The sequence below is a fragment of the Glycine max genome, chromosome 4 (genome assembly GCF_000004515.6).
Source record: "Glycine max cultivar Williams 82 chromosome 4, Glycine_max_v4.0, whole genome shotgun sequence".
NCBI classification, from domain to species: Eukaryota; Viridiplantae; Streptophyta; class Magnoliopsida; order Fabales; family Fabaceae; genus Glycine; species Glycine max.
Window position 1 is genome coordinate 324,401 of NC_016091.4, and position 22,689 is coordinate 347,089.

The window sequence follows — 22,689 nt, forward strand, 5'->3', positions numbered from 1 at the left end:
AAAATCACTTTTAAACTAATTTTAGTATAATATTACGCTTTAAAATAAAAAAATTATTTGAAACTAATCATATTTTAAAAACTAATTTTTTCAAACTAAAACTAATTGTTATTTTTAAAAATTCAAAACTAAAAACCACCCCAAACAAGGCCTTAACATCTCATTTTAAAAAACTAATTAAAACATTTTTCCTCCAAAATAAGATTGAAACAAACGGATCTAAGTCATGTTTCTAACAACATACTTTAGTTTAATGCATAAAGATAAATCTGCAAACGTAGGAAAATCAATAATATAATGCTTCATGTCATTCGCTTTAACATTAGCGATATTTCCCCATGTGACGATATTGACAAAATTTTACAATAACAAATGACTAGTGACTAAGTAATAGAATGAGATTATAAAGCATAATATTTTAAATTATTTCCTTTCCCTTTACCATTTTTCTTCGTACATGCTAATTGCCAATAATTGGAATTACAAACAGAATAATGAACTTTTTTAAAAAGAAAAAAGAAAATCAAAATTTCATCATTGCTATTCTATTTACAAGTTCTAACAGGTAAAATCAAATAAGAGCTCCGTAAATTCCCCTACACTTTGAAAATGTGGCGACCCGATTCAACTGCAATTTATGGGAGAAATCCTTATAAGTATGTCAGAAATAAAAGAGAACAACATGAGAAGAAGCTCCCAGCCAGTTTGAGGGAAAAAAGTAACAAATTATTCACGTGCTGCAGCAGAAAGATATGATTAATCCCATCAATACAACCTTACTGGCAGAAAAGGTCAACTCACCTGAATAATTCCACAACCTTGCAATTTGCATTGAGCACGGAAAATGAGACACTATTATTCGAGAAGCGAGGAGCAAAGCACATCCAACCAAAAAAAACAACTGACCCTCGAGAATAAAGTCAATAAACCCTGATCCATCTATTAACATGCAGGGTAAGGTTGGTTAGTTTCAGAAACTCATGATAAATCAAAGGATCCCTGGCCCTCACTGATTGCATAGAGCAACTTCTTGTACATAATTTCCTGTTGAAAATTGAACATCATAGATTAATACCAAAAGATGCAATATCAGAGTAATGAACATACGTATGTATTTTTGAGAAATAATTCCTTAGTTTTGCCAAGTTTCAAAATGAGCTTTTATTATAAAAATAAGCAATTTTTTCCCGAGAATTAATCCCAGCCAAACATGGACATGAGAGATAATATAATCAAGAATTTTATGATGCCACAGTTATTTGGAGACCATTTTCATTGCACCATTTTCCCTTCTGGAAAATAAAAACAATAGAAACTTAGAAAAAAACACATTTTCCCCAAACAAGGTGTAAGGATGGGTTGGAAGACATTGTGACGTAAAAATCATTTCTCATATGCCATATCACAGTACCTTGGTAGAGTAAGGAGGAAGTTTCAGGTAATTAGCACATGTCATCACACTAGGCAAGTCATCATCTGCTGATTCTGAAGGTCCATTCCCATTAGATGAATTATTAACTGCAGTTGACGAAAGCTGCACCAAGGCCAAAAAATAAGGCATGAATACAACGGTAATAACAAATATTGACATGCATATATAACCATGAAATTAATATGAAAAAAAATATAGATGAATAAGCCTAAATATCACGTTATCAAAAATTCATTTCTGAATACCTTCCTCACAATCGTTAGTTTTGGATTTAGAACTGCCAGCCCTCCAGGTGGCAGCCTAGGTGCACCAGTAACAAATTGACAGAAGGCACGTTGCTGCTCTGGTGTGAACTCTCCCATAATTTCAAGTAACTAAAATAGCATCCAACAGGACAAGCATCATAAATTATAACTAGCTCTAATTTTCTATAATACACAATATTACTTATAATTAGGAGGAAAAAAACATACATTAACAATGGCAGGGCTCTTTGCATTGTACCCATGGTCGAATTTTATATGATCAGCAAGTGTCTCAGCCTGCAGTAAGATTAAAAACAAAAAACTTTTAATTTCAATGCCTTGTTCTAAATCTAATATTTTAACTAATATTAAAAGCAATAATATAATTGGGCAAAAATCACCTCCCACAACTCCCTGCGGCCGCAAAGCAAATTATCTAGTTCTTGAGGAGTAAAAATTTGTAAAGATGAGATATCAAAAACCTGCATTAAACAGCACAAGCATACAAGTGATGTTTAGTTTTGAACTAAATAAAATGAGCCAAAAGTAACTAATTTCCCCATCAATATCCTCTTCTCATCCTCCACAAGAGAGTCTAGCAGAGCCATAACTACCCCACCCATTTCACAAACAATATATTCAGAATGTAAAAAGTTTAACATCCAATAACTGAATCTTGCAATTTCCATTTTGTACAGGGAAAGTATAGTTGGTGATTGGGAGCCAATGTAAGTAAAAGAACAGGATCATATATTTTATAAGATCCCAAGTGGAATATTCAAGCATGAGAGATAAAGGAAAGATATTTAAGATCTCGGTAAAACACCAAATAACTTTTAGTGAGACAGAATGTCACTTAAGAATTTCAATGGCATGTTAACAAATTAATGTCATGCATCAGGTAAACTAATTCCAATCTACAACTACAATAATCTTATCCCACAAGGAGATGTCAGCTACGTGGATCTAACAACACCATTAAGCACGGTTAAAAAACAAATTCTCAGGGATGCAGTGGGAGATAAGTATGGGAGCATATATAGACAAGGAGGATAATGTCAATAAAAGATACTTTCCACTAGAAAGGGGAGAGGGAAACACCTTGTTTTAGAAAAATAACATGCTCCACACCAACAATGTGTACATTTAAAGTTAAATTACTAATTATTAAGAACAGCATAAAACCTGGTTAAACCCTGCTCTAAATGCTTCTATTTGCCGCATGATTCCAGTCTTGACAGTTGCATCGATCACCAAGGATATATACTCCTCCAAATTGTTGATATCAACCTGAGAATTTGAGAGTAAGTTAAAGGAAATTTTCATAACAGAAGAACCAAGATCTATAGACTAGCTCAGGGTTTAACTCCATACAATTTCATCTCCTGGCTTCAAGGTGTATTCAGGATAACCAGGGAGAGTAAAATCTAAGCAAAGATCTTCGATTGGTGCACCATGAAAATACAAGTTAACAATTGTATCTGTATAGCTACCACCAATAGATTCTATATAATGTTTCCGACAAACAAGGGCATTGAACTCTTGTAAAGTCTTCCCAAGCTCAGCATCAATGAACAGAATGTCATGCAAATCAAGATCCTGCCACAAAGTGAAGGTTAGGTTCATTGACTAGAATAAATTGACCATCAGATTAACAATAAAAAATGAAAATGGTTAAAACATCAATATTGCACAACATACTTGGCAGAGAACAAGCTTATAAAATGCCACTGACAATGGCAGGTCCAGTAGTCGTCCGTCTTGAAGAGCTTTAGCCATAACACGACCTAGTAGCCGGAAATACTCAATGACTTTTGAAAACTGGCTACTCTCTGAAGCATCAGAATTTGTAGGCCATGGCCGAGGAAACAACCCCAGAGGAGCTTGAACAAGTTCTCCATCTCCAGCCAAATTAGGCCCAGAGCCTTCACTTTTCTTTTTCTTTTCATCTCCATCTATTTCCATTTGATGTTTGTCTGAAGAATAAGATCTCCACATTTGCAGTCCAACTTTTTGCAAATCATGACTTAGAATTGTATAAAACTCAAGGGTGGGACCCAGACCAGTGCCAACTTCACCAAAATATTCTACTTCAAGTACAGCTTTTTGGCTAGAATACATCTCCATAACTTTTGCAGCAGAATCCAGGACACGATTTCGAGAGACACGAACCTTTTGGCGCTGCAATCTCCCAACTCTCACCTCCCTCTCAGTTGTTGAACCATGGCCATCAGCACCTTGCTGCTGTTGAAGTCGATACAGTGCACGAGATAACCCAAATGCGGTAGAATAAAAGTACTGTCGTCGGGTCTCAAAAGGAAACAAGAAAGGGCACGCTTTAGTCAACTGGTAACACCATAAGGGAAGATTACCACTGCATAGTGCAAGGGCATCTTGTATTTGCCTAGCCAATTTTGGAGTAAGCTTACCACTTACAAATTCCTCTAGAAGCACCCTAGCACCAGTTGTAACACATAGCTCATCTAAATCCAAGATTTTTCCCTTGGCAAAGCTATCAGAAACCATTAGGACCCTCAAACGAGGCGCAAGTTGGTTGAAACCCTCCAGCACACGCAGGAGTGCCAAAATATTGTAGGTGGGATTAGATTTCTCTAGATCACATGGCAATTCTCCCTGCAATATACTGTCTAGAACAGATGTCTGATGCAATTTAGCTTCTGAGCTTGAATTTAAGGCAGACCCAGATTTGGCAGATTTTGAAGTATTTGAACTTGATCCTCCAGTAGACGCCTTATCTGGCTGGTTTTCTGCCCTTTGATAAGTGATGGTGTAAATATCACCCCACAGACTGCTTCCATCACCAGATACATAGTCACTGCCAGCAAATCTCTCATCATCATCTTCATCTAGCACAAGCTGTCTTTGAATTGCCTGATATATACTCAGATTCCTATTAAGCTGCTTCCCACCAGTAGTAAAAATCAACTTCGGAGGATCATTAGAACTACCAAACAACAGGCACCCATGCCTATCTCTGCCGCCCCTGAAACCTCTGCTATTAGCATATCCAAGTCCAGCCATAGCAGCAGCAGCAAATGACATTGCACCCCTTGAGCTAGATGAAAACCCACTCCTAAAATCAGCGGAGTCAGAACCCCTGGCTGTACCAGCTTTGCTGCTTGAACCTGAGGCTGCATTAGTCTGGCTATCACTTGTTGCTGGAGCAACAGTACTCTCCTCAGCTGAGTCACCCAATTTCACATCATGCACTTTGTCAGGCAAGCAGACAGGAAGAGAATCATCCCTCAGCACCTGCTCAAAAATAAAATAAAATAAAATAAAATAAATAAAACAAGCTGATGATGCATTAGATGATGGTTAGTGGAATAATATCATAAATTCAATTACTAGCATGGATGCAACTGAATCAAATGATAGCATCCAATCTTGGAATCATCAATTAATGATTATTAAAAATATAAGAAACAATAGTACCATTTCTATTTGATAAAATTCAATAGCTAGAACAGAACAGCTAAACCAAATCATAATATCCAATCTAAACAACAATTAATGGTAGTATCCATTCTTGGAAACAACAATAACATTTCTATTTGGTAAAACTCAATTGCAAGAATGGATGCGCCTAAATGATAGTTTTCAATATTGGTAACAACCAATGTTGTCAAGATTGAGATTCTACCTAAGATTGGAAGGGGGATGCAAAATTGTAAAATGTAGATCATAAAATCCTACCAAAAAATTATATAGGTTTATGTATGCATAGAAAATATGAAAGAAAAATATAGATAACATTATAGCAAACTTAGCCTTGAAATTTCATAACCATAACATCCAAAACAAGTCATAATTAGTCACATACATAACACAACCAGAAGTCACAAAAGAAAATACTTGAAACATAACTCGAAATTGACAGATTTTTGGACTGCACATGATTACACAATCTCACCAGTTCAGCAATCTTGAAATCTCACAACGAACTCATTTAAGATTTTACAAGTGATTCAGAAAGGAAAGTGGCAGCAAGATTGTGAGATCTTACAATTTAGATCACAAAATGAGATATGAATAAAAGTAATCACAACAATAAGATGAAATCTTAGCAGAAGAAGAAACATACATCTTCATGGTCTTCATCCTCATCATCAGAAATATCATCATCTTCAATCACCAAAGCCTCAGCAATTTCAACAGGAGATATATCCAATTCTTCATCCTATCCCATAAAAGCAGGGGAAAATAATGTCAAACAATAAAAATGACTTAAATAATAAAAGCCACCACTCAAGTTTAAGATGCTACAGGAGACACGTCAACTGAAAGCATCATTTTAATCCAAAGCAGTAAAATAAAAGCCAACATCAACTAACTATTAGATGAAGAAATCTCACCAATGGTTTTTTATCTAACAAAAAGAGGGAAGGAGAATAAGCATAAGTATAAACAAAATCCAACAAAGATTAAATTATTCAATGTTATAAACCAATTTAGATTAATATTATTTAATTATTATGACTCGTTCCCAGAATTTAGCAGCATACCTCAGAAGTTGAGTCGCCATTTGCAGGTTTCATTTGAGCGACTTTATCAAGAGCTGCTCTTCTGCGCACTGTATTCCTTGTTTGGGGTCCTTGCGCTTCCTCCTGCGCAGGTTTTAATACAGCTTTACCCTTGCTCTTTGATGAGCTCGTTCCTTTGTCTTGAGATGTTTCTTTTCTAGGTGTATCTCCTATATTAACAGATGATCTGGTTCTAGTAGAATGACGATGGGCAGTGGAGGGAGTATAAGAGGAAGGAGATGAAACACCTGCCCCAGCAGGAGTTGTTCCAGATTCAGAATTTTCAGTGCCTACAGTAGACTTCTGACCAGATTCACCACGCTGGACACGAGCCCATAGAAATTCCTCGATGGCTGCTAGACTTGCTAATGGATCAATCAGTACCACATTGGATGAATAATCCCTAAGTGACTTTTCACCCTGGGCTCGGCAGAGACGTAATTTTATGGGCTGAGATAATGCACTTAGCCCAGAGGAGAGACGTGCACTTCCACTAGATGACCGAGATGAATTACTCAGCATAACAGGGAAACGCTCCAAGGAGGCCAACGCATTTTGAAGCTTCTGAACTAAGACAGTCATAGGAGCAACAGCCCCATTGTCAATGCTCAAAGGTAGTGCAACAGCTACAAATGACTTGAACCTTGAAAGTGCCTGTTGGCGAAGCTTGGGGAGATTGGTTTCTGATATTCGATCTTTAGAGAAATACCCACAAGAAAAATAATTTAGCAAGGCTTCAACAACACCACTACCGATAAATTCAAAAGTAGATACACTATCTCCTTTGCCAAGTTCCTTTAGCATGTCAGATATCACCCCAATCAAATACTCTTCTGTGTTACTAGAATTATCATCCAGACCAAATCCAGAAGCTTTAACTTTTCCCTTTGCCTTGCTTCTTTGGTCATCAACACCAGTGATCAACTTCGTGCATAGATTTTTCAGATGCAAAAGATCATCACTAACACCCACTTCAACAGACCCAGGATCAGAAGGAAAGTACTTGTCTTTAAAAGCTCTAGCAACTGAGCTAACAGATGCACGGATACTAGAATTAGTTGTTGGAGTTTCTACAGAACTTGGTGGCAAACCAACATTTACTGGAACTGGACTCTTTAAATCATCTGAAGGGTTCGCATCGGGATTTGAATTACCACTGCGCAGGCGATAGCGTCTAGAGCGAGATGAAGTTCCAGATACAGAATCATTATCCTTCTCAGCAGATGATGTTTGTGTGGATATATTGGTTGAATTTCCAGCCAAAATAAGTTGGTCAACTGCATGAACCACACCTTCTCTGACAAACATCTTAGAGAAGGTTCCAGGAAGCTTTTCCATAAGAATTTCCGAAATTTGCAAGGCAGGAACCAAAACATGTGGATCTTTCCATGCTAACACACCAGCTAAGAAACTATATCATCAAAGTGACAATGCATAAGTATTCTACAGAGAACATAGAGCAACAGCAACCCAATTGAAGTTCTAGATACCTTGATATATTTGTTACACTCAGTAAAGACTGGATCATCTCAGCTGTGCTGAAATACATCAATTTTCCAATGACAGAAAGACATTTGTGCCGAACTGGACCATTGACGCTAGCACCATATATCTGTTTCAAAAGCAAGACAAAACTAGTAATAAGTGACGGGAGTGAAGGAATGAAGAAGTCGAGGATATAAAAAATAGAGCCAGTTATTTATTTAAGAAGTTAAAAATTAATAAACAAATCACAAAATATAATTTGAGCATTTTAACAATTAAGTAAATTTAAGCATTGAACCTGCATTAAAACTGGGAGGAGATCCATCCCAAATTGCTGAAGTAACTCAGGCTGATCATTTAATAATTTCTCACGAGCCAATATCTCATGAACATTTCCATTTGTGTCTTCTTGTATCCCAGAATTGCCAGAAGAGGATTTTTTCACAACAGACCCTTTCACAAACAAGTTGGAGCTGACAGGAAGGGAAATGGTTCCTTGAGGCAATGGAGGCAGAAGTTCATTTGCCAGGTTCACAATCTCAAATATCTAAATATTAGGAAAGAGAATTAGGAAAAACTCATCTTTCACAAAAAGGGAACTGAAAAGTTTTCAAGGATTTAAATAATGAGATCGATGTCACAATCTATCAAATGAACTATAGAGATACCAACTACATATAACAGACATAAAGAACTCAAAAGTACACATACCTGATCCGCTGGCCTACTCAATGCAGGCGAAACAGAGGTGTTAGAAGAAACACCGGAACCGGATAGTATATCTTTAAGAATGCCACTAGTTCCAAGGAGAAGCAACGTTTTAGCTCCAAGAGGAGACCCACTTGCACATGTGGAAAGAAGGCGGATCAAACCCTGCATGCACCAATGAAGTCAAAGGAACAACCCACCAAAGGATAAAAGTATCAGATTTAGTGGCAAAGATTGCACTTACAGTATATGTTGGAGTGCTGAGAGAAGCCTGCCCACCTCCAGAACTGCTGGTAGAAATGAGAGAGGCAGCTTGTGTTACCAGTCCATGATTGCACAATTCATCTAATTTGTCTGGAGATGATGCAAATGCTTCAGCTATTCGTGTCAAACAAACAGAGGCATGTTCCAGGACCTACAAAAATTAACATTGAATATTATGAAAATGCAAGGGTAAGGCTGCGTACAACATCCCTCCCCCATACCTTCGCATAGTGAAGAGCCTCTGGACAATGGGGTACGAAGTTTTTTATTATGAAAACGCAAATAGATAATTGACAACATCAGTTGTAGGGATCAATATTTACACAAACAAAATTTCCTTAAAAGGAAGGAATGACAAGGAAAGTGCAGTTTTCATTTTATGACAAATATGACAAGCAAACATGCCTTACCTTGGAGTCGTGGTACTGAAGGAGGTTTGTCAAAAGTGGAACAGCTTCCATCACAAAGTCAGCTGCATCAGGAGGAAGCTTCTTGCACATATTTGCAGCAGTAGACAATGCCACCCGCTGAAACACATGATTATGTCAATATAGGCTTGCTAATCAAGGGTGGTAAACGCAAAATGAATTGTCACCCTTTGATGTTAGGATTTCATTGATTAGTTACCTGAACTCCTGTTGAGAAGAAGTCCAAGTAAGAAAGAACAGCCATCAGAGCTCCAGCTCTAAGACAGGCAGTTGGGTGCTCCTGAGAAATCTTCTTTAGTGCTTGAAGAGACTGTTCACATCAACAATCACAACTATCAGAATTCAAAGTAGAAAACCGTAAGGTGTGTCAAATGATAAGAACCTCGTTTAAGACGGAAGCCCATTTTCAACAACTAAGGGTTAAGGACTTAGGAAGCTCATACATCGTAAGACACAGATACATAATAAGTAAAGGCACAAAAGAGATTGACTGAGAAAATAACCTGCTCAGCCAAGTCCATATACTCTATGGTGAGCAGCCTCGCACAGAAGATAGAGACAGCACCATAATGCACAACAGCAGCACAGGATGAAGGAAGCACATCACATAAATGGGTTAGCGCCCTGGCCGCAAGAAGCATGACATCGGGATTGCTCTCGTGATTAAGCAAGCCCACTAGCACAGGAACAAATGAGTCAACCGAAAATGTGCTGAGGGAATCTTCAGTGCCAATGGAGAGCATGTCACAAAGCTGCGTCAATGCCTCAACCTGACGACCTTCTTCCCCATCGGCACGCAAGCCAGACAAAATCTTCTTGAGTCTGCCACTCTGATGAGGAGATGACGCAGAACCGCCCATAGCAGTAGCAGGAAGCAAATCATCCAAACCAGCACCAAGTTTCCGAAGAAGCCCTTGAAGGGCACTACTGGCAGACGTCAAATTCTGGTGCAGAATTCCCACACCGCCGTCACTATCATTATCATCGTCATCCCCAACATCTTCACTCTCCATGTTTAACGCCAAGGCTCGCTCTCGCTCCCGCTCCGCATCCCTAATCCTAACATCCTGTTCCTTCTCCTTCCCTTTGTCCGAATTTTCCCTATCGAAATTCTTGCCACGGCGATCACGTCGGGACCCGGAGGATTCATTGGTGGGGTCCATGAAAGAAATGGAACCGGAGTTGTTGTTGTTGTTGTTATTCCTGGCGGAACGAGAACGTGTATTAACAGGTAGGATGGAAGAAGAAGAAGAAGAAAGACGAGAGCGCTTGGCTGAACGAGAAGGGGTGGTGGACGAGGATGAAGGGGCAGCTGAGGAAGCCTCCGCCCGCTTCCGACTCCGAGTTTCCATACAAAACCCACACTCACCCTTCAATTTGTCTCACCTATCCCCGATCGATCGATTGGATTAATCCGTTGCATCTCAGACAAATGTATTAAATTAAAATCAAAATCGGCGGAAACCCTAAATCCAAGGAAAATCCCCAATCTAGTGTAGAGAGAGAGAGAGAGAGGAGGAGGAGGAGGAAATTGTTGCATGAAAACCCTAAGGTGAGGAGCGAGAGGGAGAGAATAAAAAGACAGAGATATCAAATACCCCTTTTATACGTAACTTAACTTTGTTTGCACAACAACAACACTCTAAGTGAGAACTCGCTTGCTGCCTCCGCGTCGTTTTCGGCTCATTGAAAATTACTACATTTCATATCACCCATATCTTATCAAATTTAAATTTAAATACTTGTCCCCCAGAAACATACATATATTTTATTAATCAATTTTATTTAATCTTCCACTACAAATTCTATCCGTTTTAATCTATGTTGATGTAAAAAATGGGGGTGGTGGGGGAGAAATAAATATTGGTAGATTCAACATAAATAAAGTAAAACAGAAAATAATATTTAAATTAAAATAATTTGGTAGATTAAAAATTAACATAAATTATTTATTATTATTATTTAACTTTTAATATATAATAATAATCATCTTTCAACTAACAATGCATCAAAATTAATTTTTTATTTTATGTTATGTTTTTTATTTTAAAAAAAAAACAAGAAAAGAATAATCCAAATTGCTACTTCCCCATTCCTCCTCTCAGTTATTGTTTGGTTTAATAAAAAGGAAAAAATGATAAATAAAAGGAAAGAACATCAAAATTTTACTATTTATTAAATAAAGAGGTAAAGAAAAAACATAATCATTTTTGTATCACCCAACAAAAAAATTCACATTCCATAGGGAAAATTTTGAGGGAGGGAAGTTTTTTTTAGAGACCACAAGCATCTAATTCTTCCTACAAGTATTTCATGCCGTAACATATATAGAATTCGAATTCGAAAATATTACTTAAACTTTAATAGTTTTAAATCAATTGATCTATGTGTTTAATAGTGTTTTTGTTTTCTTAAATATTATACAATTTTTTGTAACATAAAAATATAGAGAAAATATGTTAAAGATAATGTAGTAACATGTTTAATTTTTAAATATTTTATTTTATTTTTATTCATTATATAATTTATTTATGACTTTTCCTCAAATATATAATAACATGAATAAACAAATTATGTGGTAGTGTCACTCCAAAAAAATAGTGGTAGTAACTTTAATTAATAAGAATAACGTAATCATTTGTGTTAAATCCTTAGTAATAACCATAACTTTTTTTTTTGTATAAATAGTCTTTTTTTGGGTCAAAATGATTTGCATTACATGTTTTGGTTTGAATATAGGAATGGTGATCCGAGGAGAACTCAAAGACATCGGAAGTAACGGATTTGCATAATAATTTTACTTTTAGCACACGGAGAGAGAAAGAGATTGTGATTGTCATCAGAGCAAGTTTGGTCTGAAAACAAAATTAAGAACTGAGATGGATTTCTTTAGCACTATATTTGGTCATTTTGGATTTGGATTTGGGATTTCTATGGGTCTCGTTATTGGTTATTTTCTCTTTATTTACGTTCAATCCACTGAAGTTAAGGTACATGGTACAAACAAAACATGGTTCTTAACAAATTATCTTGTTTTGTATTCCACCCCGTTGTAAACCTTTCTCTTTCCTTTAGATAATGTCTGGGTCTAATTTTGTTTGTTTTATTTTCTTTTACAAGCTAATCAATGTTCTCTAACAAGTTTTTGTAAATTATGATCATAAATTATAATAATCCTTATCTTACACATTATCTTGGAATCTAAATATTTTTGTCTTTAGTAACTTCACTAACCATAAGAAAAAAAGTTTAAAATAGGTAACGCCACACTATTATATACGTCAAAAAGCAATCAAAAAAGAAAATTGATTGTGAATCTTTGAAATTTTGACATTTTTAATGCATTTTTTAAGTATTGCACCAATACATTGTTGGCTTGGATAGGATCCTGATATCCAGCCATTGGCGGAGGAAGACTCGAAAACTTTACAGGGAATGATTCCTGAGATACCCCTTTGGATAAAAAAATCCAGACTTTGATCGGGAAAGCAATGGGTTACTCTTTGTTAATATGTAAAATGCACTACGAATTTTAACTAAGAAAAGTAATTTATCAGAAAATTTAAATTTTTTTAATTTAAAATTCATTATTTGGATGTTTTTTTTATGGAGAATTTAAAATTTTAAAACAGAATTTTAAACAACTAAAAATGTGAAATTTTAATTTTTTTTCAAAAGTGAGAAATTAAAATTCTCTTCTTGATAAGAGAATATTCCAAAATGTTTGTATATTTCCTTTATCATCTTCATCCTCTCGTTCACCTGAGTTTGAAATCTCGTTCTCGAACTCGTGAATCTTTCCTTACGTCGATAATTCTCTACTTCATGAAACACTGTCTGAGCTCACGCGGAGCATCGATCGGGTGCGGATATAGGGAGACACATAGAACGGTGCCAATCAGGGGAACAATTATCGTTGTCTATCACGCGATAGAGGTGCTCGTCGGTGCGAAAGGTCTGGGCCATGCCTTGCGCCGTTGACTTAATGTTGTGGTCGGATATGATGGTGTACGTCATTGTATCCCGGTTTCCGTGCGACTCCCCATGGCACATCAATATTCTTCTCTTTAGAAGCACACTAACCATATTTTTTTTTCTCTTTGCATTCATTTTCTTTCACCCTCACAATTTTAATTTTTTTTTATCCAAACACAAAATTTTGAAAATAAAAGAATTTGAATTGAAGTATTTAAAATTTTTAGAATTTAAAATTTCTCATCCAAACACACTCCACAAGTATTTTAACAACCACACTATTATTTATTGGTGTTTTTATGAAGGTTGATTGGCTTAACAAGCTTATTGAATATATGTGGCCATACCTTGAAAAGGTATGTTTTATTATATTTTCGGACAATTATCAAGTAGCATGTATTTTTTCTTCTTTTTTGTGTGATTGTTTGATTGGGTTTTTTCATTTAGGCAATATGCAAGACTGCAAAGAATATTGCAAAACCAATAATTGATGAGCAAATACCGAAATATAAAATTGATTCTGTTGAGTTTGAAGAGCTCACTAGGGTCTTTGCCGCCAACTTTTCAAGGTTAGTTTATTTAGATGTGGTTTATTATTAGATAAAAACTTTTTACTGGTTTGCACAAATAATATAAATATTACCAATGTGTAAACTATGATAATACCTAAATTTCACTCGTTTTTATCATCTGTAAAGGATACAAATCACAATTTAGAAATTATTTTTGGTTCTAATGATAAATCATGTTTTTTTGGGAGAAATGTAATAAACTAACAATTAACAAGATGGTTTTAATTTGAAAGAACAATAAAACATCTTAAATACTCATAAAATACATCTTTAATAATATATCAAATATTCATTTCGAAAATAATACATCAAATATTAAGACAGTTCAATTTTCATTTGTTTTTACTGCATCTCTAAAATCAATTACATTACTGGTATTTGATAATTATTAAGGTTTGAAACCCATACTGGTATGAATTTTATTTAGAGTTTAAAGAAACTTTGATCTATCAAATGATGCATTTTACCATAAGATCTTGTTTTGGGCTTCACTCATTAAAAGGAACCCTTATAAAATATTTTTTTTGTTAAAATGGTTTATCTCTTTAAAAAAAAAAAAATATCACGTATACTTTTTTTATTGATAAATATTAGTTGTTCATTTTTTGTTAGTGGAAGAATTAATGTATACAATCTCTCTATTCTCTTTTTTTATATCACCACTAAGTCAACTTTATGACCCCTACAAAATACTTATGTGTTTGTTTTATAAATGCAATTATTCTATTTTTTACTAACTTATTTGTGATTCTATGTGAATTTTTCCATTTTTCTTATTGAATGCATAATTTATTCTCAATAAGAATGAAAGTTTATGAGACTGACGAAAAAGAGTTAATTATGGAGTCTTCTGTAAAATGGGCTGGAAATCCTAATGCCATTGTTGCTCTTAAGAAATTTGGGTTGAAAGCAACTATCCAGGTAATTATTTTTTATTGTGAAAGTAAAATACGGTGTAAGGTTAGGGGAAGTTAGATGTTTCTTGGTTCTAAGAGTTTTATATTCTCTCGGGTGATGGATTTGCAAGCTTTTCTTGTACCTCCTATTACTTTGAAACCCTTGATTTCGAGTTTTCCATGCTTTGCAAATATCTATGTGTCTCTCATGAAAAAAGGTTTGTATTAGACAAGTCTATTACTTCCTCTACCTATTTTTTCACTTAAATACGTGCAAAGCATTTTATATACACGTGACATTAGGGACTACAATATTTCATAGCCTTGTAATGGTTGTGATAAGTGTTATTAAGATTAGCCTGGTCCAATAAGTTGGACCGATTCAACCAAAAGTCTGTTCAATTTTATTTTTGGATAAAAAATGCTATTAACATGGTTATGACGTCAATGAGCTACATTAAACTAGGTTAACCAGTGAAAATCCATCTAGGTGAACCCATTATTGAATCCAAAATTCAAATACTTTGCTAAATCGAGTATTCTTTCATTGGTCCACCCTTGCACTTGGCATACCAAAATGACCCATCAAAGTCATTGAAATTTTAAGCATCTTAAAGTTAAAAATGTGTCTACCAAAATGTTTTGCCATGCTTTAAGATATATGGAAGTGAAAATCATTTATCAAACTAGTTTTTTTTACCAAGTAGGTTATTATTGATGAAAATCTATGCATCCTGTTTTAATTAGTTGGAGACGCGGGATAGAGAGATAAGAGACAATGGATATTATTTTCTTGCGTATAAGATGTGTTATGATGTTATGCAATATTTGAGGAAAAAGAAAACACTTTGATTCCTCCTGTACCCCAAATTGGAGGGAAAGAAAGAGATGGGTGTTGTAGCTATGTATAGAATATTTTCTTATTTAGGGTAATTAGGATCAGACTTCCTAATTATTTCAGAGAAAAAAATGGTATGTTAGCTGCCATTTATGTATGATCCATAAGTGAGACACTTGCAAGTTGTAATCAAAATTCTTCAGTATTTGAAAAGTAGTTTAGGAAGGGAACTATTGATTAAGAAGGAGAGCAAGGTATCACTAGAGGTGTATACACATGCGGATTATGTTGGACTGATTATTGATAGGAGATCCAACTCAGGCTATTGCATGTTCTTAGGTGGTAATTTGGTAATATGGAGAAGCAAGAAACAAAACAGGGTAGCAAGGTCTAGTGTGGTACTAAGATTCAAGCTAGGGCTCACGGTGTTTGTGAACTGTAATGAATAAAATCATACTTGATGACCTTAAACTTAAATGAGGACCCTATGAAGCTACCTTGTGACAGGAAGTCATCCATGAGCATTGCTCACAGTCCAATGTAACATGACTGGATGAAACACATACTCCTTGTTTGGATATCATGGAAAAGAGAAGAAAGGAAGAATTGTGTGGAAATATAGCATGCATGTGTGTAATGTGTTTGGTTGGGAAGAATTGTGTGGAATTTTTTTAATTTTGATGTGGGTCCCACACTTTTTACTTCTTTCCTACCAAACCACTTTAGGTCAAATATTTCTTTATTTCCTCACAACCAAACTCACCCATATAATCCAACACTTCGTCATGGTAAAATTAGATAGTGGTCTCATAGCTAGTAAACATGTCCCTTTGAACTTCAATTGATATGTATTAACCAAGGGACTTCCCAGAGTGCTTTCAAGAGACAAACATGAGAAAACCCTCCCAAATACAAGTTTTTTTGGACAAACTTTAGAAATCCTCCCCATTACATGACCCCCCTTACTTCGGGTAGTACCTTCTCTCGTCACAAGGACCTTTATTTATAGTGATGGTGAATGACTCCATTCACGAATGTGATTTAGTGACTTTTATTGTCCAACCTCTAAACCTATCCTCTCATGGTAATGGAGTTTTCCAAGAGTAAAGATACATTCCACTACCTCTTGGAATGCACCTCTTAAATTTTCATTCACTTGAATTAAAATTGGAAATTTGGATTGATTTTCTCAACTACTAGCAAGTTGAGGTTATCCATTCACCAGCTCAAGGGGAGTATTGGGGCATGTAATTTTGTATAGAATATTTCCTTATTCATTGTAATTAGGATTAGACTTCCCTAATTTCTCCCTTACTGCATTATGTATAAATTAGTAGCCTAAAATCTCTAGGTTAGCATTTATTTCAGTTATTTTGTATGCCTATACATATGCTGTACCTTCTGCTGTAAATTATCAGAAAGATAATATACTTTTCAGTTCTCTTTTCTAGTAGGAGTATAGGATGGAATAGAATAGAATGCATTTTGTCTGATGCCCAGTTCCATTCCATTCTTGTTTTGAACAATCTTAACCAATATTTTCAGAACTACATCAGTCTTTGAACTGGTCAAGGTATCTAGAACCAAATCAATAAATCATAATACTTATGTCTAAGTTTCAATAATGCATAATAATGTCCATTAACAATAATAAGTTTATATCTAGAATTAAAAAGAAACTGATAAATACTATAGGTTTAGTTTTCATTTTTTTAAGAAAAAATAAAAAATGTGGTATTAAGCATTTTTCGTTGATCCACTATGAACAAAGAATAAAAAATCTATTCTATGATGAACCATTTTAAGAGAGCATATGCCTTTTTTACTTAGTGTTCTGCTTCTCACTCCATTTTACTATTAACAAAATTTCATTCACCCCACAATCCCCTTCCCTCAACAATAACAGGTTTCTGGGTAGTCATACTATCTGGAGTAAATGTGGTTTATAAGTGAAAGTTGGTAGTCAAGAAATGTATAGGAGCATGCTGAAACTCAAATTCCAGTGGTAGTTAATGGGGTGAATTTCAACCGCGTAGGCATTTTTCTGGTTGAGGTCCTAACTGGTGTTTGGTATTTTTTACATAACCTCGGTGCTTGAGATTTCTACAATGAGGTTGAATGCTAAAGTCAGCAAAATGTCGACAATATACTTTTGTGAAGAATAAAAAATAAAAAATTCTCTTGGTTAAGTTTTATCAGAATCAAGAAATGTTGCTGGATTTACTTTAATATCATATCCAGACTGATGAAACCTGCTACACCTTGACTCCATATTCTCTTGAAACAGAGAGGTAGGGAGGATTCCAATCATCTTAAAGGCATGCCTGGTATAAAATAAAAATAAGTTATACATTCGTAAGTACAGAATTGAACCAGCTGCAATATAGCTTACATAAATTTGAAGAAAAAGTGTTTTCTTTCTCCTTGTGCTTCCAGCTTGCTGAGGTTACTTGGGGTCCCACTATTGGTTTTGTTTCTTGAAGGAGGCTATGTTGTTGTGTCATGCTTCTATTATATTCCTTTTTAGGAAATCAGTGCTTGCTGGCACACGTAAGTGTCTATCTCTTTTAGTGTCTAATAATATTTCCAAGAGAATGGCAGATTCCTGATGCTAAACAAGGTGAGTTTTCCAAATTTTTGTGAGTGTTGCAACTCTTACCCTCAGTTGTGGAGGGGAAATATCTTCTGTAGTTGTGAAAGGTGTTCTACTTGCTGTTTAAGCTTACTTGGTCTGATACACAATCTGACGAGAAGCATGAAATAGTGAAATTAATACTGTTGTATCAATACATAAAAATATGTGAATGTTGTTGGTACTGTGCTTCATCTCCTTGGTATCTATAAATGCATGGGTCTTTGTGACTAGGATGTTGTTACACTGTCCAAGGGGCATGTGCTGGTAATTCTCCTTTTACACTTGCATACACTCATTCACACACTCATTCTTATTTCCTTTTGTTATAAGGGTATAGCACATCCAGAGAAACTGAGGTTTGATTTGCCCTTAGACAGAGGATCCTCTTACATTTAATAACCCATACTTAATGTGAAACTTAAGTTTTGAGCAATGCTAGTCATATTTGGCTTAACACAGGTACATTTGTAGAGCTTGACATTTTATTTTTAGCTAAACATCATTCTGATGACAAAAATTTTAAGAGAAAATTCTGGGGGGTTGCTTAAACTTCCAACAGAGAAGACTTTATTGGAGGATCCTGAATTTCATCTTTATGTTGTGCTATATGCAAAGGCATTATTTAATCCAAATGACCATTTCATAATCCCTTGTGATTTATTTGATACTCTACTGGCAATTCAACATTTTTCAATAGCATTCATAAGTCTGTCTATTTATAATGCATGAAGAAACTTGCATAGTTTCTTGCTGTTAATTGTTAGATCAATAATTTAACCTGAGCTCATTACATCAAGTAGAAGTTGGTAAGTTACAAACCTATTCTTCTCCCCATTAAGCATTATTGAAATGCACCGTATCATTTTAAGGGAAAAAAAATATAAAACAAAAACCCCAACCCACCCCTTTTGTTTTAATGAGAACCCGAGACCCCCCTGCACCCCAAAAGGCTCGGTGTTTTTTTTTGTTTTTTTTTATATAAAAACAGAACATCCACTCTTCATCCCTCGTGTGATCTCCATCTCACCTTCATTTTTTTTTCTCCTAATTTCTGTCACTCTTTTCCTCCATGGTTCCAAAGCCCATCAGATTCCTTGCACTCTTGTGGCAGTGAAGCATGAGGTGATTGGAGTAAAGGGGAACAAAACCCATCTCTTTAAAATTCTCTATTTTTGAGCTCCTTGAGATAAATCTAAAACCCATTGAGGTACATGAGCATTTTTATGACACAGATTAGTAATAGGTTGTGTGTAAGGTGTTAGAAAGTTAATCATTAAGATTATTTGTGGTTGCCTCAAAAAATCCTATGCATGTTAAATTTGGGGAATTTATCTAATCTATTATTATCTTGCTCCTAATGCATAGATTAATTGGCCTATATTGTGGTTGCTCCTCCTGGTGGCATTGGACAACATTGATTGAGTTTTCTTTGATTGTGACTAGCTAATTTATCTAGTGACATTTTTAATTTTTTTTAGGAGAAACACGTAAATTTTAAAATAAGTTATTTTGATGCTTTTAGTTTCTACGAGCACTTAAGAATGAAGTGCAATATTATTCCACTTGATTGGACTTGACTCTTTGATGACTATCTTAATAGTGTGATAATGTATTTTAAATATGAAATTGATTTCTTAGTGTGGATTATGTGATTGGTTGCAGTTTGTTACAACAAAGAGATAATGTAACGTATTTTTCTGTTTGTTACAACAAAGAGATAATGTGCATTATTTTTTGTTGTTGTTCCGTTTGTTATGACAAAGAAAGAAATAACGTGATCTTTAAATTAGAGTGAAGTTTGTTATTCTTGATTTTGACTTGATTATATTTCCAATGAATTTTCAAGGGAGTAAATATTAGATTTCGCAAAAATTAGTTGTATTTATTATTGTTTTTATTAAATGTCATTTCAATTCTTTTGAATGAAAACTCATGTTATGTTTGTTTTCTCCTTCTTGTTCACTTTGTATTTTATTCCCTCACTAAGTCCTTGTGACTTACTCCATTCTTTCCATTTCCTGCTCAGATTCACAGGTAGTTGAGTAGTGAATTTCCTGTTATTTGTTGACTTACTCAAGAATTTGTTCATCCTTTTTGGTAGGCCTTCATTGTATATGATGGAGAGTATATTTTGATGACTACAGTATGATGTAACTATGGGGATAAGGGTTAGAGATAGATATATAGGAAATCCCTTATTTTGAGATGTAGATAATCCTACCTTATGGATATGCTAATGATGTAATTATGATGTTTTGAGACACTTTGTTGATTACTATGCATGGCCTATATTACTACTAATTGATGCTTGGGATATTATGTCAAGGGCCTATGTTTGATCTATGGCCTTGATACTTGACTGTTGGATCTGAATACTCTTAGGCTAGTCAGACTAAGAAAATTATAGTCTATACGCCGATTATGGTTCAAGAGTGGGTTGTGACAATCATAATTTGTTGTTTATTTGCTCTTTGTGGTTATCCTGATGCTTCAAAAGATAAAATGGTATCTCATTTGCCACCTGCATGGTAAAACTAAGAGATTAATAGTTTTTGTTATTTAATATATTTGATTTGTATTGATTCTCTCTTCACTATTTGTCCCATTGGTTTTTCTTGCTATACCAATTTCTGACCATATCTTGGCATTGTTTACCGGATGAGTATGCATCTTTTCAAGATTATGCTGAATCTCATATATATATATATATATATATATATAAGTTAAAAATCATGAGAGCGGGTTTGTCCCAAGTTCAGAGGTCACATCTAAGGATGAAACTATACTAGCCCAAAGTTCCTTTGGTTGTAGTTACTGCTGTTGTGGTGAACCTTAGTTACTAGTATGAAGTTTGCAAGAGAGCTTATTAGTCGACTTAGCTTTGTTGATCTCTCTTGTATGTTATGAATATGTGACCCATAATGCTGCACTCTTATTTGTTCTTAGCGCCAATAAGAGTACCACTGGTTATTCCATTTAAAAGCAACCGTTATCATATCCAAATACAAATTTCTTTGGTCGCAGTTGAACATGCCTGTTCTTGAAAGGTTAGGACTCAGGAGGGTAGATAATTAGACATGCTGGGAGAGACAAACTTATTTGGGCGAGGAAATCAGAACCAAAACTTTGGTAACGTAATCCGAGGTTAATAGGGGTCTGTGTTTAGATCTTTACGTAAGTAATGTGACCTGCTCTCGTGTATAACATACCACCATATTAGTATTAGAACTTTTCTAGGCGGAGTGTTGATCACTTTTAACCAGCTCATTGATAGTTGTGCACACATGTGTATTTTTTTATTTTTGTATATTTGATGCCATGTTTGAACCTGAGCTTTGATGATTTGAGAAGATATCAACAAATCATAATGTCAAGGGAAGAATTGACTGAACAGCCTAGTAGGAGAGCCTAAATTTAATATTACTGAAGACTAAAGAGGGAGTGGTTTGTATAAACGGAAGTGCATAAGGTACCACACACCGTTGCGCGTTAATGATATATGCTTATTATAAATATATTTTTTTTGACAAACATGCTTAGTATAAATATGAATAATTAAGTGTGGGAAGGTTTTATTTTAAATTAGATCAAGAAACACATCGCTGGGCAAAGCAGAGATGGTGCTTGTTATGATAATTACTAGTTCAGATATGGATCTTGTTGTCCTTTTAACTTCAGACGGATCTTCCTGTGACTCATTACTCGTTTATTATTTAATTTTTTTTATTTTTATTCCAGTCCAAGATCATATATATCTTCTCTAAAAGCAATCCTGTTTCAGTCGAAATATTCACATTATGATAAGATTAGTTCAATTGACAGAACTGACTTGTACTGCCTAGACTAACAACCTGTTGGTACTGTTACTCGTCTATTACATTACAAAATGTCCTAATTAAAAAGGAAACAAGCGAAAAAGGAGAAGAAAGGAAGGACCTAAAGAACAACGTGAGACAGGTAGAGATAGATGTGTATCTGCAGTTGGTGTCTGTCAATCACAATAATGTTACCAAACTCCATAAAAAATTATGGCCGTATGTGAGGAGCACATCTTGAGTCACGAATGATAGCTATTAACTTTTATCCCCCCTAGTCATATACGTGTCTATGAAGCAGACATATCGGAAAAGGTTCGGGTTTGGAGAGACCCACATGGGAAGGACAGCCAAAGAGGTAGGCAAGGGTTCTTAGGACAGCCTCCCACAAGTACCTAAGCACATGACATACTCTTGTTGCTGTGCTGGCTGTCACCATACTCAAACAATCATCTAAATGCAAATGCAAATCGTTGGCCACAATTTCTTCCTAATCCCTTTGAGTTTAATTGAATCCCTTTTTCTTTCCTTTTTCATTTTTTCTACTCAAGATTTTGGAGATTCCTATTTGGGAGGGTGTTTGTGTGCAAACACATGTTGTTCCTCCTTTTTGGGTTAGCTAAGTAGGTTGATCATTTGTAATAATAGCACCCAATTGATAGACGGGTGACAGAATGCTAGTGACATTTTTTCTAACGCTTTCTTTTGAATATTGATCGGTTAGAATTTATTTTGGTAGGTTTTATTTCTCAATTAATGTTTCTCTCCTAAATTTATCAAAAATTATAATTTTCAATAAATTCTAATCAATCAAAACAAGAGTATATTAAATGAAGTGTAAGAGAAAATGTT

At 35.1% G+C, this 22,689-nt stretch overlaps 2 protein-coding genes across 2 annotated transcripts; one reads left to right on the plus strand and one right to left on the minus strand.

Moving 5' to 3' along the window:
* Window positions 1-401: 401 nt before the first annotated feature.
* On the minus strand, window positions 402-10,700 carry LOC100791450 (E3 ubiquitin-protein ligase UPL3). The gene is made up of 18 exons (XM_003522623.5): window positions 9,610-10,700; window positions 9,306-9,416; window positions 9,089-9,205; window positions 8,659-8,829; window positions 8,418-8,579; window positions 8,005-8,253; window positions 7,712-7,833; window positions 6,204-7,632; window positions 5,783-5,878; window positions 3,379-4,950; window positions 3,052-3,276; window positions 2,863-2,967; window positions 2,079-2,159; window positions 1,906-1,974; window positions 1,678-1,806; window positions 1,412-1,534; window positions 802-1,044; window positions 402-628 (listed from the first exon to the last, which is right to left on the minus strand). Exons 1-17 carry the CDS (start codon window positions 10,456-10,458, stop codon window positions 979-981), a joined length of 5,676 nt encoding a protein of 1,891 aa, XP_003522671.1. The 5' UTR covers window positions 10,459-10,700; the 3' UTR covers window positions 402-628; window positions 802-978.
* A 1,285-nt stretch (window positions 10,701-11,985) lies between these two features.
* On the plus strand, window positions 11,986-14,628 carry LOC100791978 (synaptotagmin-1). The gene is given in 7 exon segments (XM_014775024.1): window positions 11,986-12,096; window positions 12,491-12,568; window positions 12,570-12,611; window positions 13,387-13,437; window positions 13,529-13,620; window positions 13,622-13,654; window positions 14,457-14,628. Coding segments are annotated over 7 exon segments (579 nt in total).
* The last annotated feature ends 8,061 nt before the right edge of the window (window positions 14,629-22,689 follow it).